This window comes from Sceloporus undulatus, chromosome 2 (genome assembly GCF_019175285.1).
Source record: "Sceloporus undulatus isolate JIND9_A2432 ecotype Alabama chromosome 2, SceUnd_v1.1, whole genome shotgun sequence".
Taxonomy (NCBI): Eukaryota; Metazoa; Chordata; class Lepidosauria; order Squamata; family Phrynosomatidae; genus Sceloporus; species Sceloporus undulatus.
The window spans coordinates 83,997,585-84,023,821 of record NC_056523.1 but is presented as its reverse complement, the minus strand read 5'-3'; the positions used below and the strand labels follow the sequence as shown (position 1 = coordinate 84,023,821).

The 26,237-nt window shown below is 39.4% G+C and overlaps 1 protein-coding gene across 4 annotated transcripts in view; it reads right to left on the bottom strand.

The window, feature by feature from the left end:
* EBF1 (EBF transcription factor 1) overlaps window positions 1-26,237 on the bottom strand; it is a 496,283-nt gene that overhangs the window by 23,096 nt on the left and 446,950 nt on the right. For all 4 annotated transcript variants that reach the window (XM_042449790.1, XM_042449793.1, XM_042449791.1 and 1 more), the window contains exon 12: window positions 529-594. In XM_042449790.1, coding sequence (XP_042305724.1) covers window positions 529-594 — 66 coding nt within the window. The remainder of the gene's footprint in view (window positions 1-528; window positions 595-26,237) is intronic.

The following is a 26,237-nucleotide window of genomic DNA, read 5'->3' as shown; positions in this document are numbered from 1 at the left end:
CCATATGCTTTGTGCACTGAAACGTCTAATGAGTAGTCATTGAATGATAAATAAAACATTTAAACATCTGTTTTTATCTCAAAGAAGTATTTCAACAGATTTCTGTGAACTGGGATCTCACCCAGTGAGAATCACATTGGCTTTTGATTCTAAAATTACACCATGGTAAAGTTTCCATGCACAATAAATATTGTAAGGTTCCATCTTAAAACCTCAAACAAGTTATAAACAGTCATGCACTGCATTATTTTTGGCAGCATAATTGTTATAAAGTAAAAATGGCAAACTGACATAGATTTATAGTTTGGAAAAAATATGTTTCTTAATGTTTATTTTTTTAAAAAAAGAGAAGAAGCACTATTAGTAATATTGAGCTGGATACCTTTTCTGGATGCAACCCACTATGGTTTCCTCATCTGCCTATCTTTCAAATCTTATATTGTACCAGTATACCTGTATGGGCTACTCCTGTATGAAAGATGTCAGGATACTCAGCCTTTAGAACTATATTATGAAGAATGCATTTACCTGGTTGTTATGTGGCATACCATAGAGTGCTTCCACCAGGTCAGCCGCCCTTTTGAGTATTACTTCCTTTTAGGAGAGAGAATGAAAAAAGAGATGAGCTTTTTAGGAGTTCATCAAGCAGTATATAAAAACAGTATGATGCATTTATAACCTTGTTCCTTAATATTGACTTTGCTATGCAACAGTTTTAAAAACAGTATTGTTATTAAATCACAAATTCATAGTGTTCACACACAGAGCTTAAAGTTAAAAGGTGAAAGTTGTTTGTGCTTCACAATAAAACTTGTCAGTTGTCTACTGTCTGCATAATAAGCCTTTTTGTAGGTTTATTATAGAAGATGATCTATAGTTATTTGTTAGATTACCACAGTCAGTGTCATTCAGAGCATGTTACAAATCTGCTCCATCTGTTTATTTGGTTCTTAAATTTATAGTACAGAAACAGTGACCTTATCAGATCAGCTATATTGTTAGGCTATCTCTAAAACACAGTTGATCTGATAACAATGTAATGTCCAACTTTTTTGGCTCATTTTTCTTTATCATAGGTAGGTATCAAAACAAGGTATTCACAATGAATATAAGGAAAAAAACTAGCAAGATTTTGAAAACAAACACCAATATTGGAGAGGGATGTGTGTAAGAATCTTTGCATGGGAGGCTATTTAGAATAAATGAACCATATTCTCTTAGTTTAGGCAGAACACTGATTCTCTGATTTCTCATTTCTTCATGTGCACACCTGTTTGTTTCTGTTGTGTTACTCAAATCATTTGCACTGGATACACTTTTCTGAATGCAAATGTACACCCCAATGCAAATACACAAAGTCAAATCTGATAAGGATAAGGAATATTTTCACTGAGTTCAATATTCTTGATGACAAAATCCAATCTGAAATTTTCACAACTTCATGCAAGGCCAAATGCCCCTGAGAATGCCACACTTTTGGGAACATTGTACTATTTTTCAGAAAACTAAAATACACACAAAATCATGTGAATGTTTTAAAATTTCAAACACCTAAAATGAATGGTATTTAAAAAGGCTTTACTCATCAACGAAATGCATATTATCAGGAAATAAGTCCTGTAAACAGCAGATAGAATAAGAATGCACATAGGATTTGGAGAAAAACAATGAAATAATTATCCAACGATTATCCCATCTATACTATTTGCCTAACATCGTGTGCTTTCTTGGATGTATGACATGTAAAAATACTGGAGAACCAGAACTGAAATAATAAAATATATTTTTAAATTATAGCCCAAAAGATGTCCCCAATAAAGAATGGATTTTCAATTATTATAAGGGAAAAAAATTAATCAGGCAACTTAAAACATTGTTTTATTTCTTTATATCCAACAAAATAAAAGCACAACAAAACATAATCCAAATATATTTCTGCAGGCGCCTTACAAAACTAAATGAAACATTTTTAAAAATTGAATTTCAGTAAAGTTGAAAAGTTTAACTAGGAATGTTTTATACACTAGCTAGATTTTCTAACCAAAAGAAGCAGTAATGTTCAATTTTCATATACTATAGTCTCTGATCAGAAAATAGAGATATAATTGCATTCATTTTGCTGTCACCATAACCTCTTCAAAATCCTAGAACAACTCTTCAGATGACAAGCTTTTAGATGCATATTAGCATTTTTTCAATTTAAAATTCTCTACACTATATGATAAAATAGTTGTCATATTGCAGTAGCTACTTATGACATACAAGATGTCCTACATTTTAAAAATGAGAAGTCTCTGTGAGTGTGTGTATGTTGAATCTGCAGTAAACATTTTGTGTTCCTTAAAACCAATGCATAACCTCACCCTTACAGAATGTACATTTCAATAATTCTTTTCACACATACAGCCATGTGCATTATATAATTGATGGATTCTGAATCAATACAATTCTGAATACTATTTCTGAAGAGATCACTAGCTGCTGCCTTTGTCCTTTCTCTGCATCTTGACCACAGCACTAAATAATTGAAAAGGGTATGAACTGAATGCACACGATACCCATATGGAATCAGGCCATGCTGCTTTAGCCGAACCACTTAGAATGTCAGTAAGCCTTGTCTGCCTTGTAAAAGATTAAAATTCTAGAGTAGGAGAGAAGAGCAGCTTGTCAGATTTGACTTCTCCAGTTCACAGTAAACTAAAACATCTTGTCCAGGCAAAATGACTTTGAAATACTAAAAGTCTCCTCGGTAAAATCAAAGTTAGGACCGTCAGGATTGAAATGGTTGCAGTAACATTATTGCAATGTATACTTGCCGGAAATTATTATCAATTTTGGTTGAAAAATTAACATAGCAGTTGATTTCCCACTCCCTTAGTATCAGTTGAAACTAAATAATTCTGTTGCTTCAGCTCTCAGCCTATTTACTCTGAATCACTTTAATTCCATTGAATAGAACTCCTTAGAGGAAAATACTGTATTTTGTGGATTGCTGCCTTAACATCACTACACAGACATTTCAAATTTCAGTTCTTAAATAAACAGTTTCTTAATAAGGGACCACAGTGAAAACAAAAAAAAGGGGGGAAACAGTTTTTCATGCAGTTTATTATTAGAGTACATTGACTAAATACCATTACAGTTTACAGCTACTCAGTGTTTCAGATGTCTTTCTTTTGTGATAAGTAACTTGCCTATAGGTTTCATGCTTTCTTAAACAACAGCTTACATGATAAAAACCCCTTTGTTAGATAATTCTAAGCTACTCTAAAGTTGATCATAATATATATATTCAACTTAATACAATGCACAGTAATAAGTATAATGTAAAGTGCTTTGCATTCCTACTGAGCTACCATAAATAATTCTGTCATTACTTCAAATACAAAGCAGCACCTAAAAGTCTTCTATAAGTTACTGCAACAGAACTTGCAAGGTGCTTGAATTGCGGTGACCAGAAAATTGTTCTCACCTCCATGTCATTATGCTCCCAGTGAACCAGCCCCCAAGCGTGTTTGTGTTCGGGATCTAATATATTGCCTTTCAATCAGAGCTGAGAGCCACTGAACACATAGACAGAACATGACGAGCAGGTCAGGAAAGCAATAAAGATTTTACAGAGCTGTCCAAGGTGCTAAATTTACTCAATAATGGGTTTGGCACCATAGTGTTAACCTCTCATTTACTACCAGTTTGAGAGACTAAATTGAAGTAGCTGACTTCATTTACCTTGAAATGTATATTTTATGACATTATGTAAGTAGATTGAAAGGGCACTGCAGCTTTAACAATTTAAGGGCTAAAGCATGTTTAAGATGAAGCCTGGCTATTTATTGTATATTGCACTTAAAGTATATGGAATATTAAAATGCACTGATTAAATTTGTAAATGGTATTATAAGAAGGATAGCTAATATAAAAAGATCTATGCTTTGGAAAATGAAGGTGATATTGTCCTACTGAAAGCAGTCATGGAGGGAAAAAGGCAGAGATATACAGAAAATATTTCTCTACCATGAAAAACCTGTCCTTAAGCAGACACTGCAGATGGGTATAATAAGATACACTACTATTTAAAATTAAATTTTAGATAAAGTTAAAACACTCTGAAGTGCATTAGTAATATCAAGAAGGTATATGCTATTCTTAAAAGTCATTCAGCATCTTTCATGAAAAAACTGTTAAAGATGTGATTTTAGGTTCTGGTTTTACATTATCCGCTTAGGAGGCAAATCCACGTCCATGTCCCTTTTCAAAGAATTTCAAAAAATTCTGCAATTCTATATCTATTTACAAGGGAGTTATCATTGGTGAACTCAATGCAACTGACTTTGCAGTAACCAACCATAGAACTGTGTTGTTGGTATTAATATTTAAGCCAAATCATTCAGTATGTAGTCAAGTAATAGTTTTTAAATTAGCTTTTAAGAGAGTAGTCATAGTAGTCATTCCTTGGTGTCTATATTCATTTCTTTTGTGCCACAGTCATCTAACCAACTAGATATTCCAGATTACTGAAGAGCTGCAAAATCCCCTGCAAATCCATGATAGAGTATAATGGAATGGGTGTATAGTGTAACCTTGGCTAGAGACCATTTAAGAGGTATGTCTGCAAGTTGGTTTTTTCTGATTTTTTTAAAATTGGTGATGGCTTTTACGAATCTGTACTAGAGACAAAAAGGTGATGCAGCAGCTGAATTGTAGAAGCTGGTTTTATATCTTTATCTGCAGGGCCCAGATTCCTCTGCAATAAAGACTCTATAGAAGAAGACCTTCTATGGAGTTTATATTTACTGGGATTATTCCTAAGCAAACACTTCAGTGTTCTCTAATGCCAGCATGAGGGGTCAGAAATTCATGTCCATAAGGAAGAACATAATGGATATGATGTCCAAAGATTTGCCCTAGACTTCTTTCTCCTCACCTTCCCACTCGGGCCCTCCGTTCTGGTAGTCAAGGTCTGCTGTCTCAGCCCAGGATTTCCTCTGCCCCATCCCGGATTCGCCCCTTTTCACTTGCTGCCCCTCACTCCTGGAAACTTCTTCCCCCACAAGCAAGAGCCATCACTTCTTTAACCAGCTTCAAAACGGAGTTGAAAACCATCCTGTTCAGAGAAGCCTTCCCAGGCATCGCATAATTGTCGCTTACTATTTGATGTTCTTTTGGTGCCTGTTTATCAAACCATTTCCTGTATTGCTATGTACTGTATATGTATTATCCTACTTGAGAGTACAGTGGTGCCTCGGGTTACGAAATTAATTCGTAACGCGGCCGCTTTCGTAACCTGAAAAGCCTTCGTAAGCCGAATTGCCATAGGCGCTAATGGGGAAAAGCCGCGATTCCGTGCGAAAAAGCCGAAAAAAGCACCAAAAGTTTTTTCGTAACCCGAAAAAACATTCGTAACCCGAAACAATGTTTTCCTATGGGATTTTTTCGTATCCCGAAAATTTCGTAACCTGGGTATTTCGTATCCCGAGGTACCACTGTATGTATTTTCCCTGGAAGAAGATTAACCATCCATTATGAAGCCAAGCCCTCCCTCCAGTCCATCTGCCTTGGTCCAGGCCTTGGAGGTAGCGAGGAACTGCTGGACCTCTTACCCTTTCCCTCCACCACTCCCTTCTCCTTCTGTGTCATGTCTTTTTAGATTGTAAGCCCGAGGGCAGGGAATCGTCTAACTAAAAAGATTGTATGTACAGCGCTGTGTAAATTTACAGTGCTTCATAAATAAAAGTTAATAATAATAATAATAATAATAATAATAATATCATACTAGATTTTTTTCCAGTGGTTTTGTTTGTTTTGGTATGTAGCATGCCCTCTTTGGAGAGGGGTTGAGTTAAGTGTAGTTTTATGCACTGTTATATTTTTAAGATTAAATCAAATTGTTAATCTCACCTGGGGTTCACTCACTGAATTAATGGAACCTTAAAAATGTGGATTTATTGGTCCCTATTGATTCAATGGGTTTACTGTGGCCTAAATTGGAAGATGTTTGCAAGATTACAGTACTGTACTTTCTTGTTCCTTCACTTCTGAAAGAGTTACAATCTGTCTCAACGATAAAGTGGAACATTGGTATTTTCCATTAAGATTCCTTTTTCTGCAGTTGTGGGGAGGGAATCCTTGTGATGGGTCCTTTCACGCAATTCCCAGACAAGGCTTCTTAAAGCATCAACCATCTTTTTCCACCCTTAGTGGGAGAGCTACTGCCTACTTTCCACTGATGGAATGACAAAGTCTAGACTGACATAAATTACAACCAGTGGCTCCCAAACATCAAAACACCACCAACAGGGTGGGAAGGATTCCTTTTCCACAACTGCAAAAAAGGAAACTTTGTGGTAAGTACCAATGTTAAATTTTCTTGCAGTGTGAGGAGGCAATTCTTCTGATGGGGCTTAAACACTCACTATTCCCACTACAAAGACACAACCTACTGCAGAACATGCCTGCCAAAAGAAGCAAATCTGTCAATTTTATAATGCCTGCTGAAAGACGACAGGAAAGCCCAAGTGGCTGCACTGTAAATCTCCACCAAAGATGCCATCATACTCAAGGCTGCAGAAGTGATGGCACTACAAGTGGAACATGCCTTAATCCCATAAACAAAAGGCACGGAACTGTGGACATAAGCCAATTCAATGCAGAACCTCAAACACTGAGACAAGGTAGAAGACACCCACTGCCCTAGTAGTCTCCTGAATATAAAGAAAGTAAGCTGAGTGTTCTGGGTTATGCAAGAATACCTCCGAGAGATCAAGCGACACCAAATAATCCTCATCTTGCATCCCTTACAAAATAGACCAAAGGATTTCCATGCAGAATATGTGCTTCAATATGACTTGATTGTCCTTGCAAAGGTTCAGTATTACTCTCTAATCTTGGGGGTGGAATGAAGAAGAACACTGTTTTGTTTTGGCTTGGGAACCAAAAATCTCTGATGAGGTACTGACTGTAAAGCCCCTATATGAAGTAGGAGATGGTCTATGGTTTGAAGCCATAGCAGTTTCTCCTGAGATCTGTTCATATTGGTGCTGAGGCAGGATGGAAATGCCTCAGGAATGAGGGGATGTCTCCCACTTAGTATGGAAAATGATGAATGGAGAGCTTCTGGTTCTGGCCTTAGAGCAAATAACAATGTATTTTTCAAGCTCCCGAGTTTGTGGTTACTTACTTGTCCCTCCCCCCCCCTTTTAAAGGATATAATTTATTTCTTATTAGAAAAAGATTAGACTGACCACCATATGGAAAACTATAAGGAAGCTACCATGCCTCCGTCTTGTTTGGCTGTTGAGAATTGGGGAGTCTTCCGCCAGAGAAAGCTATACTAATTGATTGAATACGGGGATGATGATGATGATTTCATTTTCTTCTATCCCATCTTTCTCCAAATATAGGGGCTCAAGGCAGCAAACAACAAGTGTAAAAGATTTATTGGATTATCTCTTACACTGTTCCTGATGTAATTTCTACTTTCAGAACTTCTGAATTTAAGGGGAAAAAAATTAAACTGAGAATTGAAATTGAATTATCTCACATTTATAACTACAGCCTGAGTAGATTATAGTTTTGCAGAGAAGCTGGGCAAGCAAATGCAATAGGATGCCACAGAGTGCACCAAAAACTAACTGTGAAACATTCCTTCTGTAAACAAGAAGAGAAAAAACAAGAGGGAAAAGTTTCCCTGGATTGTCAAGAGGGAAAGAAGGATGAGGAGGAAAAAGTAAACAGCAAAAAAGGCAGTAAAATGCCAGAACCTATATCAGCAGTAGTAAAATGTTTTCCAGACCCTAAGAGAGATTTTATTTTTTGCTTTGTTTCTCATAACTAAATATACTTAATTTCTTCCCCTTTGTTTCTTTTCTCTCTCTCTTTTTTTTATTTTTTTGTCCTTTTTTGTTTTGTTTAGCACTTAGAATCTATCCTCATTCGCCTCCTTATTTACCGGTATATGGGGTTCCACAATGCAAATGATTAATTAATTTTGTTGGTGTTAAAATATTTCAATTTTAAAACTTTTGCTTTTATAAGAGGTTAATTGACAGGAACATATTTTAAGTGTCATTTTATATTTATCTTTCTCTCTTTTCTGTTGTTTAACAGTGTGCTAATGATAGTTTTTAATAATTTATTTTCTTTTTGTATTGATCACAATGATTTTTACTTGACAGGGTTATAGCAATCTGGGCATTCTCCCTACTTCTATCAATGCTTTGTGTACTCAAAGGAAAACAAACAAACAAAAAGTGCTGCATATTTTATCCCACTAATAGCTACAAATGCAGCACAGACTGCACCTTCCTCAGAACCTGTCTTAGACTGATTTTTGGACCACAGACAATTTCTGTCTGAAGCCCATACAGAGGGATTTGTTGATCTAGGGTAAATCAAGTAATTCTGAATAACTCAATGTACTAAGAAATAAAGGTTCTGTACAGCATTTCAGAATGGTATAAAGGAGGAGAAGTTATTAACATAATTAAAAGGATATGTTAACAGCATAATTAAGGACCTAGATTCAGTTAAAACTTTCCTTTCTGAATGTTTACTAACTGAACTTGTGGAATTATTAGTAAAGATGAAGTCTATGCATAAAATCAGGACATCTGCTCAAAAGGCTGACCCACCTCATCCTTCTAGTACAAGAAAGAATCCTAGCAAGAAACAGAAGTTCCATCAAAAGAAGACTAATGATTTAAAGAAAAGAAAAAAACATGAAAAGATAAAGGGAAGGGCAGAGACTAGCACAGAAACATGAGACGATGAATTTTCAGAAACTGTTTAAATTGAAGGAAGAGAACCAAAAGAAACCAGGAAAATCACAATGTGGGTAAGGAGTGCATTCCGAGCAACAGAATCTGTCAATTGGTAACGCTGTTAGCCTTCATCTATTCCTTCAAATGATAGTTCCTGGGACCCCTAGAAATATGTCTTTAAGAAAGGTCCTAGCCATATTGATATGTAAGTTCCTCCTGGTGATTCCCAATCTTCAACTGATCAAGACAATCTTAACAGTAAGGGCTGGAAACTGATATTGGTTAATAATAATAATATCATCATCATAATATTTTTCCACAGAGGAATCAAAGCGGATTACAACAGTATAAGAATAAAGGAAGTGGCGGGATAGAAATAAATAAATAAATAAATAAATAATTATTGAACATTGTTCAGTTAAAAATTAAGGTTAAAAAAAAACAATCCCATATCCCACCCACCCAAGCATACAAAAATTAATCAAAACTTTAATACGAGATTAAACAACAAGAAAGAGTAAAACATTCCAGTGCGAATTCACTAAAACTGTGGGTAGATTTGGGCAAAAAAGTGTCTTCATTTGGGGGGGGAGAGGACAGGATGGGGTCGATGACATCAGTAGGGGGAGACTAGTCTAGCAAGGCTAACCTGGAAAGACCTGCCAAAAGAGATCCCTCTTAATAGCCTTTTAAAAGGCTTCTAGGGTGGTAATATGACGAATCTCGTCCAGCAGGTCATTCCAGAGCCTAGGAGTGGCAGATGAGAAGGTCCTCGAGTCACCGTAGAGAGTGTGGTCTTCTTAGGTTGTAGCAGGTTCTTTCCAGAGGACCGAAGTGTGCGGGGTGGATTATGTGGAAGAAGATGCTCCTGCAAGTAGTCTGGACCCAAGCCATGTAGGGCTTTAAAGGTTATAACCAACACCTTGTACCTTGCCCTGAAACTAACAGGCAGCCAGTGGAGAGATTTTAAAACAGGTGTAATGTGGGCAGTTCTGTATGTGCCTGCAACTAACCTGGCTGCCATATTTTGTACCAATTGAAGTTTCCTAACTTGGCACAAGGGTAGCTGCATTTAGAGCGTGTTGCAGAAGTCAAGCCGAGAGGTTACCAGCGCATGTACTACTGTTTCATGTTCTCCTGGATCCAGGAAGGGGCGCAGCTGGTGTATCAGCCGAAGCTGATAACAGGTACTCATGACCATCGCATCCACCTGTGCTGTCAGTTGAAGCAACAAATCAAGGAGCACTCCTAAGCTGCAGACAGAGTCCTTCAGAGGAAGTGTGGCCCCATCCCAAACTGGCTGGCATATCTCCGTTCCCGGATTGGGAGTCCCTATAGCAAGTACCTCTGTCTTACCTGGATTCAATTTGAGTTTGTTTTCCCTCATCCAGTCCATTACCGCCTCAAGCCAGATATTTGGAGGAGAGATGCCATCCTTAGTCACTGCATCAGTCTGAGACATAGAGAAATATATTTGGGTGTCATCAGCATACTGATAACACCCTGCCCAATGTCTCTGGATGATCTCACCCAGTGGCTTCATGGAAATGTTAAACAGCATAGGAGACAGGATGGCACCCTGGGGGACAACAGATTTTAGCTCTCTTTTAGAAGAGCAACAGTCTCCCAGCATCACCATCTGGAATCTACCTGAGAGATATGAATGGAACCACTGCAGAACAGTGCCCCCAATTCCCAACTCTCCCAGGTATTCCAGAAGGATACCATGGTCAATGGTATTGAAGGCTGCTGAGAGGTTCAAGAGTACCAGCAGGGTCACACTTCCCCTGTCAGTGCCCAGACAGAGATCATTGACTAAGGTGACCATGGCAATCTCAACTTTTTGTGTTAAGCACAAAACATGAAGGATTGCTAACTGACTTAGTGTGTAGGCATCACCTTTTGCATAGTTTAGGCCCTGTGGCTCATGAGGTTCTTACTCTCACTAGTGCTGTGCAAATGGGCTACCTATTTTTAACTATACACATGCTTGAGCTTTTGTTTCTTTTACAGATCAGCCCAGAGCAGCAGCAGCAGCAGCAGCAGCAGCAGCAGCAGCAGCAGCAGCAGCAGAAGAAGAAGAAGAAGAAGAAGAAGAAGAAGAAGAAGAAGAGTGTATTTCTTAAGAACCACCTTTCTAGACATGGAGGTGTTGATTCTTTTTTAAAAAAATGCTCCTCCAGTGCTATTAATCAAAAGTCTTCCTAGGCCAGCTTCTACTAACAATCAAATTGATAATGAGATGGATAGTCATATTGATCTGGAATACTTTAAAGCCTTCTTAGCCCATATTTCACAAGATGAATGAGAATATTCTAATGCAATGCATTTAGGTTCTTTTTAATTAAGGCGGTGTATAGCACCCGCCCCTTTCCCTGATGAATCGGGGCCTGAGCTGCTACAGCAGCAGTCCCGGAGGCCCCAATCCACCGCTTTTCCTGGCCTCAGGGAAGCGACAAAAGGTCGCGTCCCTGCTGCCTGGAAAGGGGTGTCCTTGGGGCTTCATGCCCCAAGGACACCCCAACAGCAGCGGGGAGAGAGAGAAAGGGGCCCCTCAGCAATGCATTTAGGGGCCCCTCGGCCCCTTTCTCGCTGGATCACTGCCGTGGCTGTTTAAAGGCCGCGCCAGCGATACGTGCAGCAGAAGGAGCTCCAAAATGGAGCTCCTTCTGGCACTGCTGAAAAGGCACCACAAGTGCCCTTCAGTGGCGCCAAGACGTAACAGCTGCGCTGCGCCGTTTGGACGCGATGCGGCTGTTACGTCAAAATGGCAGCGCCCGTGTGAACAGGGTGCCACCATTTTGTATGTACTCTGTACATACTAGGGTTGTGGGCATCTAAAAGAGACGCCCCCAAGCAACCCTAGTACGTATGGAGTACATACAAAATGGCCCATCTGGACAGGGCCTAAGCCATAATCTCTGAAAAAGAGACTTTTCTGAAGATCTTTTAAAACCTTCCTCCACAAATACAAACTGAAATAATAGAGAGGCTAGCATATTTGAGAGCAATTCTACTAAGTCTTCAGGAAAAAAGAGGCAAAATCAGCAGGTCTGGATCCAAGCTTATCAGCAAACAATGATAACGTAGGGTGAGCCAGACATACACCCAGTGTAATCTGTAATTTTACGATCTATAATGTTACAGATTGGATTGGAGAATTTTATGTGATTTTTCTCCAAGAGATATGGTGTATTACCAGATTAGATATCAATGGCTATTTTATTAATGATTTACCAGTTGTTACTTCAAGTGGAAGAGGAAGGCCAAAGGCAGGGCTAGCTATGCTGAGCTCCACCTCTCAAGTTACTATCAAGTGCCTACCTTTCTGTGGCCTGATTGCCATTCCTTGTTTGATCAACTCTGGATCATTAGGGCCTAAATCAGATGAGTAGAAAGTGCTGGCTTTGGGCTGGGTTGGGGTTATGGTGTTTATATGACACATGCCCTAAAAGTGGCAGAAGCCACATCAAGCCTGCCCCAACTTGGAAAAGCTGGCACAAAAAGGAGCAGTGAAAAGCCACTCCTGCTGGCAGCTGGGTTTGGGACTGAGGTGGCAGCTTGCTTCAGAAGCAGGCTCGTGTGATTGTCACAGTCTTAGCGCAATCAGGGCCAGCACAGTCCCAATGCAATCCTTTTGGCTCGTCTGTTTCGGGCCTGCGTTTCTTAACTGTTAATGTTTATATTCCCCACACTTCCAGAAAAGAACAAATTAAACAAGAATGGGTGAAATTAGAAAACTATACAGTAAATCTGGAGTTACAACTCACTTCCGTTTACTCAGTTATGATGGGGGATTTCAATGTTGGAACTGGGCCTAATAAAGAGATCCTTCTCTCTGTCCTGGTGTTTAACTGAAATTCAGGATTTAACAATGACATGCATTCTAAGGGTCTTGGATTAATTTTGCTGGTGTATGTCTTGTACAGATGATTAGTTGGCTTGATTTAAGAATTCTCAATAGGAACCCACTTTCTGAGCAGTGTGGAGAATATACATATATCTCAAGAAAAGGAAACAGTACTATTGATTATGCATTGATCCCCAGTATTCTTTAATTGATAACTTTTTTGTGGCTGATAGAATTGGAAGTGATAATTTGCCTACCTCTCTTAATCACTCTTACTCTTGGGACTCCTATCAATATTCATTTACAGGCCCATCACCAGTAAGGATAGGCAAAATAAGTTATTATTGTTGGAAAACACTGAAACTTAGGCCCAGTAGAGACTGGCGCCTTGCGCCAGCCTACAACCAATTTTAGGACTCGGGAGAGTGAAGCGTTCACTTGCTTCCAAGCCCTACTGTCCTGTCTGGGCACCATCTTGGTGTGTGCCCATTCAGACAGCGCATGCGATGATGATGTGCCTCATGCACCGCATCCAAACAGCATGGTGCACAAGGGACACCACTGCGCCGTACACCTGTCCCCACACCAGCCCAGGACTGGGGCACTGCTCTTTATCTTTCTAGTGGTTGATCCATCTGAGAATCTCCCCAGTCGCCCCATCTGACACTGCAATGAGGTATGTAGCTGAACTACATGGCCAGGCACCCTGTTCCCACATCAGACAGGGTGATTAGGGGGCTTCTCAGATTAATCAACCACTGGAAAGCTAAGGAGCATGGGGAGGGGCTGTTTGAACAGCCCAGTTTTGCCACCAAGTTTCTTCAAAACTCAACAGGCTATTTTACCCTGGGGTAAATGCTTTTTACTCTGGAGTCAAACCAGATCCTCCAAATCCATGTCTGCACAGGCAGGATCAGGGCCAATCCTGCCAGGGGGTTTCAGCCTGCATCGTCTGCATTAGATGGCATGAAGTTGGAAGCTGCTCAGAGGCTGCCAAATTGAGCCTGTAGCCACCGCAAAAAGGAGCCATTTTAATCTGGCTCCTGGGCAGCATGGCTTGGTACTGCAGCAGGCAGCCTGCTTTGGGAGCAGGTCATGTAGCTGCCATAGGCCCAGCTCAATTGCAGCCGGAGGGGCCAGAGGTTGCTCCTTAATGAACATCTGCTTTGCCCTATAAATACATTTCCAGCAAAGATTTAAGCCTCTACAGATGCACTTTCAAGCCCCTAAAATTCTTCTGTTGTCTTCAAAACCAAGTAAAACAAAAGAATAGTTTGTGGAGAACTAATTAGATGTATAGTCTGTTTTGTTTTATCTTAGTCAAAGGGGGAGGACAGAGAGAGTCAACAATTTGTCAGCCAGATTCCTATCAAAACTAGGAAGTAAATCTCATCCTCCGTAACTTGCATCCATTTTATTATGTGACTGAATTCTTGCCAGTGTGCCATTGAGATTTTTGTTACATGTACTCAGATAGCCAGATATCTCAGCTTCTTTCAGTTAGGGGATATTCCCACACATACAGTGATATACATGGTAAGGTATAAAAGTCAATTCAGTGTCACGTTGTGAGATACAACAATGATACAGTTGAGTTATTACTTGGACAGAGATATTGTTGGGAGGTTTGGATGTTAAATTCATAAAACCCCCACATCTATTTTAGGGCATCTATTACAGCAATGGTCTAACTTTATTTGTTCAGCTTTTGATGTGTATAATGCCACTGAGAAAAGCATCAAAGCACGAAACTTGGTTTTAAAATGAATTATAATCTTCTATATGAATGTCTGGTGCTTTGTTGCCTGAACCATTTTCTTCAGAATGAAAATTATTTTCCTTATATGGTTCACTGGGGTCAAATTTCATCATGATGACAATATTTTGTGCCACTTTATAGTAACATGCACTACAGCATCCTTGGTGACCTCTGCTTTCACATTATGTTGAGATGGGTAAAAAGAAAAGTACATGTGGACCTTGAATTTAAGTCACCTCAGAAAACTTCAGAGTGATTTTTAAAAAATAAAATTAAAAAAAAAATTCCAAGTAAGAGCTGTCCACTAGACATGAAGACTATTAATGTCCTAAAGCATTACTATACTTTTAGGGAAATGCTGGCCTATCAAATCATGAGGAATTTATTTAGTCTAGATATCATTATCTCCTAATGCTCTATTAATGTTGCACTGTGACAAAGATAAGGAATTGAGAAATCATTCATCTTCTGCAAAAGTGCTTAATGAAGATGATGTTACTTATAATTGCCATACTTCCATCTTTAAGTGATAGGCTCTGACTCCTAGTTTTACATTTCATGGCTCCTGTAACGTCATGCTCAATTATATGTTGGTTATAAAGTCTGGGGGGGGGGGGGGGGACACATTGGAAATAGTTTAAAACCATAATGTTGCAAAACCTACATAGAGTAATGTGGGAATCAGTCCATGAAACTTGTCAATGGGACTGAGCTGCCAGGCTTCGTTTGAAAGGCTTTATAATGCTATTTACTAAGTTAATGCCCTCTTTTAAATCAGGACATGATTGTTGCTCATTTCACGGGTTTTAAAGGCTGGATATACATTATTTGTAGGGGTTGAAAACCATCCTGTTCAGAGAAGCCTTCCCAGGCATTGCATAATTGTCGCTTACTATCTGATGTTCTTTTGTTGCCTGTTTATTGAACCATTTCCTGTATTGCTATGTATTGTATATGTATTATCCTACTTGAGAGTATGTATTTTCCTTGGATGAAGATTTTGAAGCCAAGCTCTCCCTCCAGCCCATCTGCCTTGGTCCAGGCCTCGGAGGTAGAGAGGAACTGCTGGACCTCTTATCCTTTCCCGCCACCACTCCCTTCTCCTTCTGTGTCATGTCTTTTTAGATTGTAAGCCTGAGGGCAGGGAACCGTCTAACTAAAAAGATTGCATGTACAGCGCTGTGTAAATTTACAGCACTTCATAAATAAAGGTTAATAATAATAAGGGGAAGGTTTGGGCTCAATGTATGGATGGATGGGGAAAAAATATCAGTAAATATTCAAATCTCAGAGAAAAAACGGGTTTTCCTAAGTGATGAGAAATCCTGAGATGTAGAATTTTGGAGATATAAGAGTCTTCACATTTGTGCACAACCTATTCTGTTCACACACACAAAACCCACACATGGAGCTCTGCCTGGGATTTAACTCACAGCCTTGTGGCTGCGCTACAGGCATTTAATCACTGCAATACTAGGGCTCCCTAACAGGACAAAAAACAAAAAAAACCATGCCTTAAAAACTAAGCACTACACAACATAATGTTGAAAATCCACGACTACACCACAGATTGAATAACAGACTCAGGATTTACTGGCTGATACAAAGTGGATCAACCATGCATAAAGAGAAAACAATAAGATTTCACAAAATTTTGGATGGCTTTCTGGATCTCTTTGGCCCAAATAATTAAACAATTCATCTAACAATACTTGGATTTCAAGTATGTTTGGATTTAATCCTCTCACCCCACAACCATTTTGCTTGTCTGCTTCAATTGCTTGCTTTAAAATATGGATCTGTGTGTTCTCTTTTTATTTTTTGAATACCAACTAAAGTATTAGGAGTGCTTTCCTCAGGCAAAAAGAGTGGTCTGCCGGTGCCCTCATTTGCTGTGTGGAGCAGCCTCAGCGGCCAAACCATGCAACTGCTCTGGCAGCAAAAAGAAGCCGCAAAAAGCGGCTTTTTTTGTGGTGCCATTATGATGCCACAAAGCGCCAATGGCGCACTTGCAGCGTCATAATGACGCTGTGATGTGTGGGTGCTAAGCATTCGCTACATCAAGATGGTGGCGCCCATGTAGAATGGGCGCCACCATTTTGTACATGCTCGGCGCATATTAGAGTTAGGGGCGTCTGGAAAGGATGCCCCTTTCTAACCCTAGTATGTGCCGAGCATGTACTTTTTGCCTGTGCGGAATGGGCCAATGTCAAAACTAAGAAGGCAGCATGGTGCAATGGTTCAGTGTTGGACTATGATTCTGGAAATGAGGGTTTGATTCCCAACTTGGCCATGAAATCTATTGGATGACCTTGGGCAAGTCATATGCTCTCATCCTCAGGGGAAGGCTGAAAAAAAAATGATAGGTTTGCCTTAGTCAAAAAAGACTTGAAAGCTGATAACAACAACAACAAAAACAAAGTATATGATCTCAGTACTGAGAAGAACCAATTGTTACATGTACCCTGCCTTTTCCTGATGAAGCCTGTTCTGGATATTATGATTGGGATGTTCCCAAATATTTCCTTTCTGTTTCCTCATGTCTGGCTCCTTACACTTCTTGTTTAACTTCCATCACTGAATCCAACATTTTAAAGACCTTGTTAGAAGGACACATGCATAATAGGATCATAGGTACACAGGTCTTAGCACTACACTGAAAACTAAACTAAACAGCCAAGCCTCCACACATCTCAGCATAAGAGTGCATGTTTTTCTAACAGAACATCCACTCAAAAAGATCATATAACAGATTATGGTGAGGATGGTCCTATACAGACTGGCCTGAAAGGCCGGCCTGTGGGTGGAGTCAGGGCACAGCATCCTGATGATGCATGCTGTGACTCCGCCCCAGGTTCCATGATGCCATGCGCTGCTCCAGACGGCACACGGCATCATGGTGTGCCTCTGACATTGCATCCAGATGAAGCAGCACTCCTTTTTGCACCCTCCAAAGGCTGGATTGAGGCTGTGGTGTGAGGTTGCCATAGCCCTGATCCAGCCAGGAAAGGAGTGGCATCCCACTGTAGAGCCCCAAAGTTTCCTATGGACCCACACCATGTTTTTTTTCCAGCATTGAACTATGCCATGGCTGCTCACATATAGTAATTTGTAGTTGTCACCTTCAACACTTGAGTAGGCCCATTGATGTCAAAGTATGTTAAAGCAAGATAAGAACATTATTAAGCCAGATAACCTTCCTCCTCTCTTATACCCCCTTAAAAAACAGTCTTTTAACCAAGGGGATTTAAAGCCTCTCTGAACCATAATAGCCCCCATAGTTTTCATCCAAATTGAAGGACATAGCCTACAGCTAGAACACTAATGTAAGCATTTATGCATGACCTAGGCTCCAGCAGTGAGTTTGGCCTGTTTGAGTGCACATATAACCACTCCACCACATAGTGAACATCAGTTATGTCAGTTACTGAAAAACATGTCAATAAATGAATACCAAACTCATAATATCTGACCACTAACTTCTGTTTTTCCTGTACTTCCTGGATGGCTGGAATGAACACCAAAGAATAGCTGTTCAACACAGGTTTAGTTTCCCTTATCCAAAATGTTCGGGACCAGAAATGTTTTGGATTTTGGATTGGGGGGATTTGGAAATATTTGCACATACCTAATGAGATATTTTGAAGATGGGACCCAAACCTACATATGAAATTCACATATGTTTCATATGCACCTTATGCACATAGCCTGAAAGTAATTTTATACACATTTTAATAATTTTGTGCATGAAACAATGTTTGTATACACTGAACTACCAGAATGCAAGGATAACATTATCTCAGCTACTCATGTGAACAGTTTTGGATTTCTGAGTATTTTAGACTATGGAATTCCAGATAAGGGCTACTCGAACTGTAGGAGCAACAACACAATCATAGAAGCATGCAGAGCATCCAAAAGATCAGCATGGAGAGAAGGGGAGTGAGAAGTAATGTTCCTGAAATCATGGTGGTGTGTGTGTGTGTGTCCTAAAGAACAGAAAAGAAATACCAGGGATTGCTGAAAAGTTCTTAGCCAACCCACTTCCCAAAATCTGAGCATAATTTTGTCCCTGTAGCTTGAACGAGTGTTCTTTTGTATTGCAAACTGCCAATTTGCAAAATCATGGCTCTAATTTCTAAAGTGTTTCAAATCATTGATAGAACCATGTCAATTAAATGTGTCATATTTTCAAGTGTTGAGCTCTAGGTCATCATGAAGTTCCTGTTCCTGTGGAAGAAAATTCCAAGGGAAATTCATGAATGTATGGCATAAACATTAAGTGAAAAGTGCCCATCATACTCAACTGTAAACAAGTGGTGTGCCAACTTTCAGTGTGGAGATACTGAGACTGAAGTTACAGCAAGGTCTGGGAGCCCTGCAACAATATCAGCTCCTGAAATTGTTGCACATGTTCATGATCTGATTTTGGCCGATTGTTGAATCTCAGCTAAAACAATTGTTTATATATTTGAGATATCCTGGGAATGCACTGGGTGTAAAATTCATGAACAGTTGGCTATGCATAAGCTGTCAGCCAAGTGGGTGCCAAAATGTTTAAATGCTGACCAGAAAGAGCAGTTGGCTATGCGCAAGCTGTCAGCCAAGTGAGTGCCAAAATGTTTAAATGCTGACCAGAAATGAAATCAAGTGGATACCTCCAAGTTAATTCTGCAGCTTTCTGAGTGATCAAGTGATAATTCATCACTATTGCTGTTGCTAAAACAGGGTGACTTTGCTATGGTCTGGAGACCAAACAACAGTTCTTGCAATGGTTGCACTCAGGTTTTCTAAGGCCAACGAAATTCAAAACTCAAAGGTCAGCAGTTTTTGGGATAAGGAAGGTATTTTGATGACTACCTATCTTAAGAAGGAACAAACAGTTCATGCAGAATACTACTATAACTTGCTGGACTGATTAAAGGAGTTATGGAAGGAAAAATATCAAGGGCGGTAGGACAATGTATGAATGTGGGCTTTGAGCATATAGACCATTCACCCTAATAACCAGATATTGCTCCATCAGATTATTTTCTGTTTCCACATCTTAAAGAGTTTGAAAGGAAGGACATTTTGAATGATTCAGGGGTGACAGCAGCAGTAGAGTATTTCAGTGACCATGGATCAGAATTTGGGCAGAGGAGGGGCTTCAGAAACAATATGCCATGTGCATCAAACTTTGGGGTGATTATGTAGAAAAGTATGTAAATTTCAAGGCTCTAGGTCGCTCCCTTCTTTGTCAGGCTGAGAACTTTTCAACACCCTCTCATAGAGTCAAAGGGGGACGAATGAGCCACAGACAACATGGAGATTGAGGAATAGAAAATGTCATTAAAAAACAAACAAACTAATTTTAATAATGGGGGTGGGGTAAGGATAGCTAGAAGAACAAAGAACAACAATAGGATTTGGAGAAACTAAAGCTATCTAGTACTTCTCTGCATTCAGGAGTTAACAAAAGAAACCCAAAATGAATGACCAATAGAAGTGGGAATGCCCACAGTGTGGGAAAAGAGAGGACTTCTGCCACATCATCTCTATCAAAGCCACTTCCCTTACTAAACTGAGATTATAGGGGTGTTATCAACATTGTCAAACCGATTGCTGAATGTCCAGTTAACATTTCTATCATCACTTTTATTTCTGTTTGAGAAGACCTGGATTAGGACAGGGAACAATCCAAAACAAGGTATGTGTTGCCTATTTTTAAAAATTAAAATGGGGGGGGGGGTTTGCAGGGAAGGATGTTGCTTAAAATGGTACTCTACATTAGAGGAACCACCCTGTTTTCCCTCACAGTACACAAAAAATTCAAGCAGATAAGTGCAGTTTGTTGTCAGAAAGATAAAGTGTCCAGATAAAGGATGGATAGATCCTTGTGTTTAGAGGCAGGAAACTGTGGAAGGTATGCAATATTCTTGGCGTGGCCAGTTAATCTACTTTTTTAGATACCTGGACATTGAAGTGGAGGGAAATCGCTTTGTGTACTGATTATGTCCCTGCATTCAATGGCCATTTGTCCAAGATGTTCTAAGCAACTGGACGTTCAAATTGGAATATAATATTTTCAAAGTCTTTGTGCCATAAACCACTAAGCATTTTGTATAAAATTGCAGTGAGAAAGGAGCTTAGATTAAAGTCGTGCTTTGTATCCACCAAAGAAGGTCTTCTGAGAAAGAAATCTCAGCAGAGAGAAAATTCTTGCTAGATGACACATAACTGCCATATTTTTTAAATAAATGGAGCTTATAAAAGTAGAAAACCAAAAAGCTGTTGATTGTCTGACCTATGATGATATTTTGCTTCTTTTGCCCAGGCTGAATGCATAAAAATACTGCAACAACGAGCAAAATAATGTTGGGGAGGCTTTCATACTAGAGCATGTGCTTTTTAAAAAAAACACCCTGCTCTATCATAACCTCTACAAATGAGTACATTCACTTACATTTTATCATAGGCATAATTTAAAAAAAGTCTCTAAGAAGGGGCATTCTCATTACAATAAAGGACCACTTCAGACCCAATTGAAATGAAAAGAAAGAGCACAGCTTACATCTAGATACCAAGTGGTAATTTCTAGGGAAGCATAAAATGCCAAATGTGTAACAATTATGTTTTATAACTCTGTGTTCAAAGGACTTAATAGTATTTTATTGCACAGAGAGGCTTCAGCTCAAGCAGACCTATTTTACTGGAGTGCTCCCTGCCTTATGTTGTTAAAGCACTTCATCAAGTTACTTTCTTATTATCAGCAAGAGAAAGACATGATTAATTTTTGAACACATCTAAGCAGCCCTAAAAATCTGGCAGTAACTAATTTCACTAAGCAGATGTCTTGAGCAGTTACCCAAACCAATAAATTAAATTTTCTCAGAAATATCGGGGGTCTATAAAAACACCTGATAATAGTCCAGATAGAGCTCAGCATTGTGGGAACAATCACTACATTTCATATTCCTCTTGCATCTTCACTCAATGGTAGCAGAGATGCCAAGCGCTCTCATAACAGCATATGAGAACACTTGGAAGAAGGGGGAAAGGGATTGACCTAAAACAGCATGTTATCCAAGCACAGCTCAAAGAAGAAATAAAATAAATGCCAACAATAGTTTCATTATTTCTTTGGCTCTTTATTTCATTAATTATATCATAATAAAAACAACTAAATGGAATTTTGTCCAGCTATTCTTTGTTGGGGGTTTTATAATAGGGTTTAACATTCACTGGGTGATGTACAACACCCTAACAACTAAAAATGAAAACTAAAATGATCCTTTTTCTGGTCCAAAACACACCGCAGAAATAATCCAGGCTGAGACCGCTTTAACTGCCCAGCCTCAATGCTAGGGAATTCTGAGAACTGTAGTTTTGTGAGGCATTTAGCCTTCTTTGCCTCTTTGACAGTTCTGGTGCTACAATAAACTACAGTTCCCAGGATTCCCTAACATTGAGCCAGGGCAGTTAAAGTGATCTCAAACTGGACAATTTCTGCAGTGTGTTTTGGACCTCTCTCTACACACACACACACACACTATGTCATCCAGGTCATGCATTCTTTCTGGCACCTAAAGTATGAATATCCTCTTTCAGCCATGGTTACAGCAAAGTCAGAATATATACATCTTTGTTCTAAAAGGCAGCCTGAGCTTTCTTGCTGTGGTACTTAGAAGATGTTACTGTCTAAAAGAGTTATATCATTGCAAGCAAAATGACTTTTACAACAGAATGGAGGGGAAGCATGATTATTGCCTTAATGGGAAAAAAATATCAATGGAAGTAGGATAAAGACACAAGATTTTGTCGGAGTTGCAGTTGATACCATTGAAGAATTATGGATATTAGAAAGTTAACAAATGAATTAGTCCAAGTGTTATAAAATGAATGCTTTGGTTTCAAATTATGTTGCATGCAAATTGTTCATTGCTAATTAAACCTGGTAATTTTTACCAGGTACTTCAATTACTGTTCCATAAGCAATAATAGTTATAAGAGCTGATAGTTCAATAGGGTGACCTCTGAGAAGCTTGGCTGGGACAGCTGACTTTACAGTGATGGATCACTAAGCATGGCCTCCTAGTGGTCCCATTCCTTTTTTATATAAAAGAAACAAAACCAAAAAGGGCCAGTTTTCAAGTGACAGGCTTAAGTACTGACTGTGAAACCCTGTGGCTTTTAGGAAAATAATCATGACAGTGATATTGCATCATTTCTTGCTTCCTTCATGAAATGATAACAAGAAGAACCATTTACTGTGCAGTTGGAAGCATGCTAAGAAAACTATGCAATAATCATATTTCATCTTCGTATTTCATCACATTATCCATTTATACCCTTAAGCTTCAGCACACAACAATGGAGTTTTACATGGCTGTGCTAAAATACCAACAGTGTAGTGTTATGAGCCTATGGTAAATGCTTAGCAACCCTATAGTTTCAGGCACTTCTTCTCTGAGAAATAACTTCCAAGACTGACAGTTCTGAAATACTTAATTAGTAGAACAGACTGTGGCAGTTATTCTACAAAAGAGATACAAATCTGGGAAAATTCTACAATATTGTCACAACTGCTGAAAAAATTAGAAACAAGGCAGGTTGACTGTCCATAGGGATGGGATAGTAGGTTTACACCAACACTGAAAATGGGAAGGTTGATTATATGGTGTATGTAATGCATTAAATGGTGCATGGAGCATACTATGGGTCACAAAGTGATTCAACTCATAGAGATTTATATGGAGTAATGTAAAAGGTAGATGAAAGAGTTAATGTAAAAATGAATCCCCTGATAAATTGTATTATAAAGATATACATTTCCATGCCTCCTTAATTGACTCTCCTAGTATCCTGATATCTCATGTGAGCCCTGGTGGTGCAGTGGTTAAATGTCTGTACTACAGTCACTCACTCACAAACCATAAGGTTGTGAGTTCAATACCAGCTAAAGGCTCAGGCTCGACTCAGGCTTGCATCCTTCCGAGGTTGCTAATGAGTAACCTGCTTATGGGGGCAATTAGCTTACAGTTGCAAACTGCTTAGAGACTGCTTAGGTGGTACAAAGCAGTATATAAATGAAGCTGCTATTGCTATGTATGAATGCTCTCTGAAGTCCTATCCAGAAAGCTTACTCATGTCTTCTGTCCACATTTGTGTACAGCTGCATTAAGCAGTGCACTTATGGCACTGCACATACTTTCTGCATGCCTTCAAGTTGTTTCCAACCTATAGGGACCTTAAGACAACCCTATCATGTAGTTTTCTTGGCAAAATTTGTTCAAGAAGGTTTGCCTTTGCCGTCCCGAGGTTGTAAGTGTGTGATGTGCCCAAGGTCACCCAATGGGTTTCCACTGCTGAGAGTGATTTTAACCCTCATCTCCACAGTTGTAGTCCAACATTCAAACCACTACATCACACTGTCTTTCACTGCACATACCAACTAGCATTTATCCACTCATCAGAAAAGTCTGCACAGACTGGGCTACCGTGTAGACAGGAGTGTATGCAGAGCTTTTATGTGGTGTGGAACCCAGTGTACTTTGGATTTCAAGAGCCTCTGGAAGCTTTCACACATACATGTAGTGGTTCTGCCCCCTTTATGCAAGAATGCCAGGTTGCAAGGCTAATCAGCACTTGCACCATTCCACACTGGGAGAATCTATGATTATAACTTTAAGATAGCTTTCAGATAGTTTGCCTTTTGTAATCCCCTGTTTACTTGTGCTCTTCATAATGAGAAATGCAGCAATAACATGCTATTTTAACTTCGTTAAAAGTCTGCAGCCTTCAGTTTAATCATTATTTTCCTAGCAAAATATTTGTTTCGCCAGGAAGCCTTTAGACCCCCAGCTCTTAAAGAACATATAAAAGCAATCAAAGACTTAAGAGCTGTACAGATTGCCCCTAAGGGGTGGCAGGAGGCCGCCCCTTTCCTGGCCGGATCAGGGCTGTGGCAACCTCATGCCGCAGCCCCGATCCAGCCTCTGGAGGATGCAAAAAGCCATGACTCTTTTTTGCAACCTCCAAGGGGCACCATAGCCTCAGCAGTGTGGCTCTATGACAGCCCTTCAGTGCTGCATCATTTGGACACAGTGCTGGAGGTGCGTTATGATGGCACATGTTGTTTGGAGCGGTGCACACCATCATGGTGCCATGGGGGCGGAGTTAGGGCAAGTGTAATCAGGACACTGAGCACTGACTCTGCCCACAGGCCAGCACAAAGCGCCGGTCTGTACAGGCCCAAAGTTTATTTCTTGTTGTAGGTCAGCCAATAAATAATATAAATAAATAAATAAAATAATTAGCATGTATGATACTCAAACAGCATTTGTTTCATTCATGATGAGACAGGCAGACCATGTACTATGCTGGTTAAAAAAAACAACTCCTAGCATTCTTGGATGTTCATAGAAGTCAGCCTCTCAAATGATTTTTCAAGTCGATTCAACTAAAGTGTTCTTTGCATTGAGCTGAAATTTAGAGATTCCATTACCCTTCCTTACAGCTGTTCAGCTTGTGCTTCTTACTGATATTTGTAGAGGACTAAATACTATGAATGCAATATTTAAACTGCTCATTGAATACATATACAAACATTCTTGAACAATATTAGTGTAATTAGAATAGATGGTACCACATGCAGTGATTCCTGCTTGTGTTTGTCACTCTACTTCATTTATGATAAATCACTAAGCATAAATACTCTGATAGAAAGAAGATTTTCTGTTTCATTTCTCCAATGAGCAACAGAGTGCCGCCACATGACTAGAGTCTGAATTTCAGTTTTAGCTGGCATGCACAGTTGAGCTGAATAACATTTGGCACAATGTAGAGTACAAGTGAGCCACTAAATGGCTGATTTACTAAATTATTATTGGATGAGCTTTTGCAGTTCCAATGGAAAGTGCATCTCTTCATGGTGTGTTCAAATTGTTCTGTGTTTAAATATTCAGCATGAGGCTAATGTGAACTGATGAAGTGAGACTACAAACATTCACTTTCAATATAGTCGGAGAGACAGAGATGCAACATATCATGTGGCCTGTGGAGGTGAAAATGATTTATATTTAAGGCTGCTGTTGCCTACTATAAGGAACTCTTAATTATCCTTGTATTAGGATGAGTAATCCAGAAACAGAGAAGGGACACACACAGAAGCAACCGGATTTCTTGTTTATTGAAGCGTCACAATTCCAGCAAGGTCTGCTTCAACGTTTGGTTTTAGCCAAACCTATTCTTTAGGCATTGTTATACATCTTATGCAAAATAAAGGCATGCTTTTAAACAAAATTCTGAGGAACAGTTGACAAGTGTGTGTATAATGCCAGTTTGTAATTATACAACTTCTTCTGCAAGGGGGAAAAAAGGGGATAATTTCTTTACTGCCACCTGCTGGAGCTGGTAATAACCCTTTGTCATACTAAAAGAACAAGCATCCTCACTTTAGAGGACAGTTACAGCAAGCATTTAAAATACTGTGATACGAGATACTTACAGTAGATTAGAATTTTTTATTGGTACTGTGTTGCCATAACAACATAAAGGCAGCAGATGACTTAAGCTAAGCTTGCAAAGCAAAAGGCTGCTCATCTGGCAGTTAAAATGAATACAGTTCACTTCACAAGTTCCCCATATGGACCCTTAGAGTATGGTAATGAGGATACCATATGGTGAGAAAAGAAATGCACAGAGAACAATTGTGCTCCACTGGATGAGTGAACTGGGGAGGAAGTTACGAGAAAACACAGGAGAGAGATTTGTCTGTGTGCTCTCTAGCTCAAGGATTTTTCAGAGCAGGGATTCCTCTGGTCTTCCCTTAATCCTTAATGTGTACATGTACGGATGTGACAAAGAAGCACGCTGAACATTTTGCGAG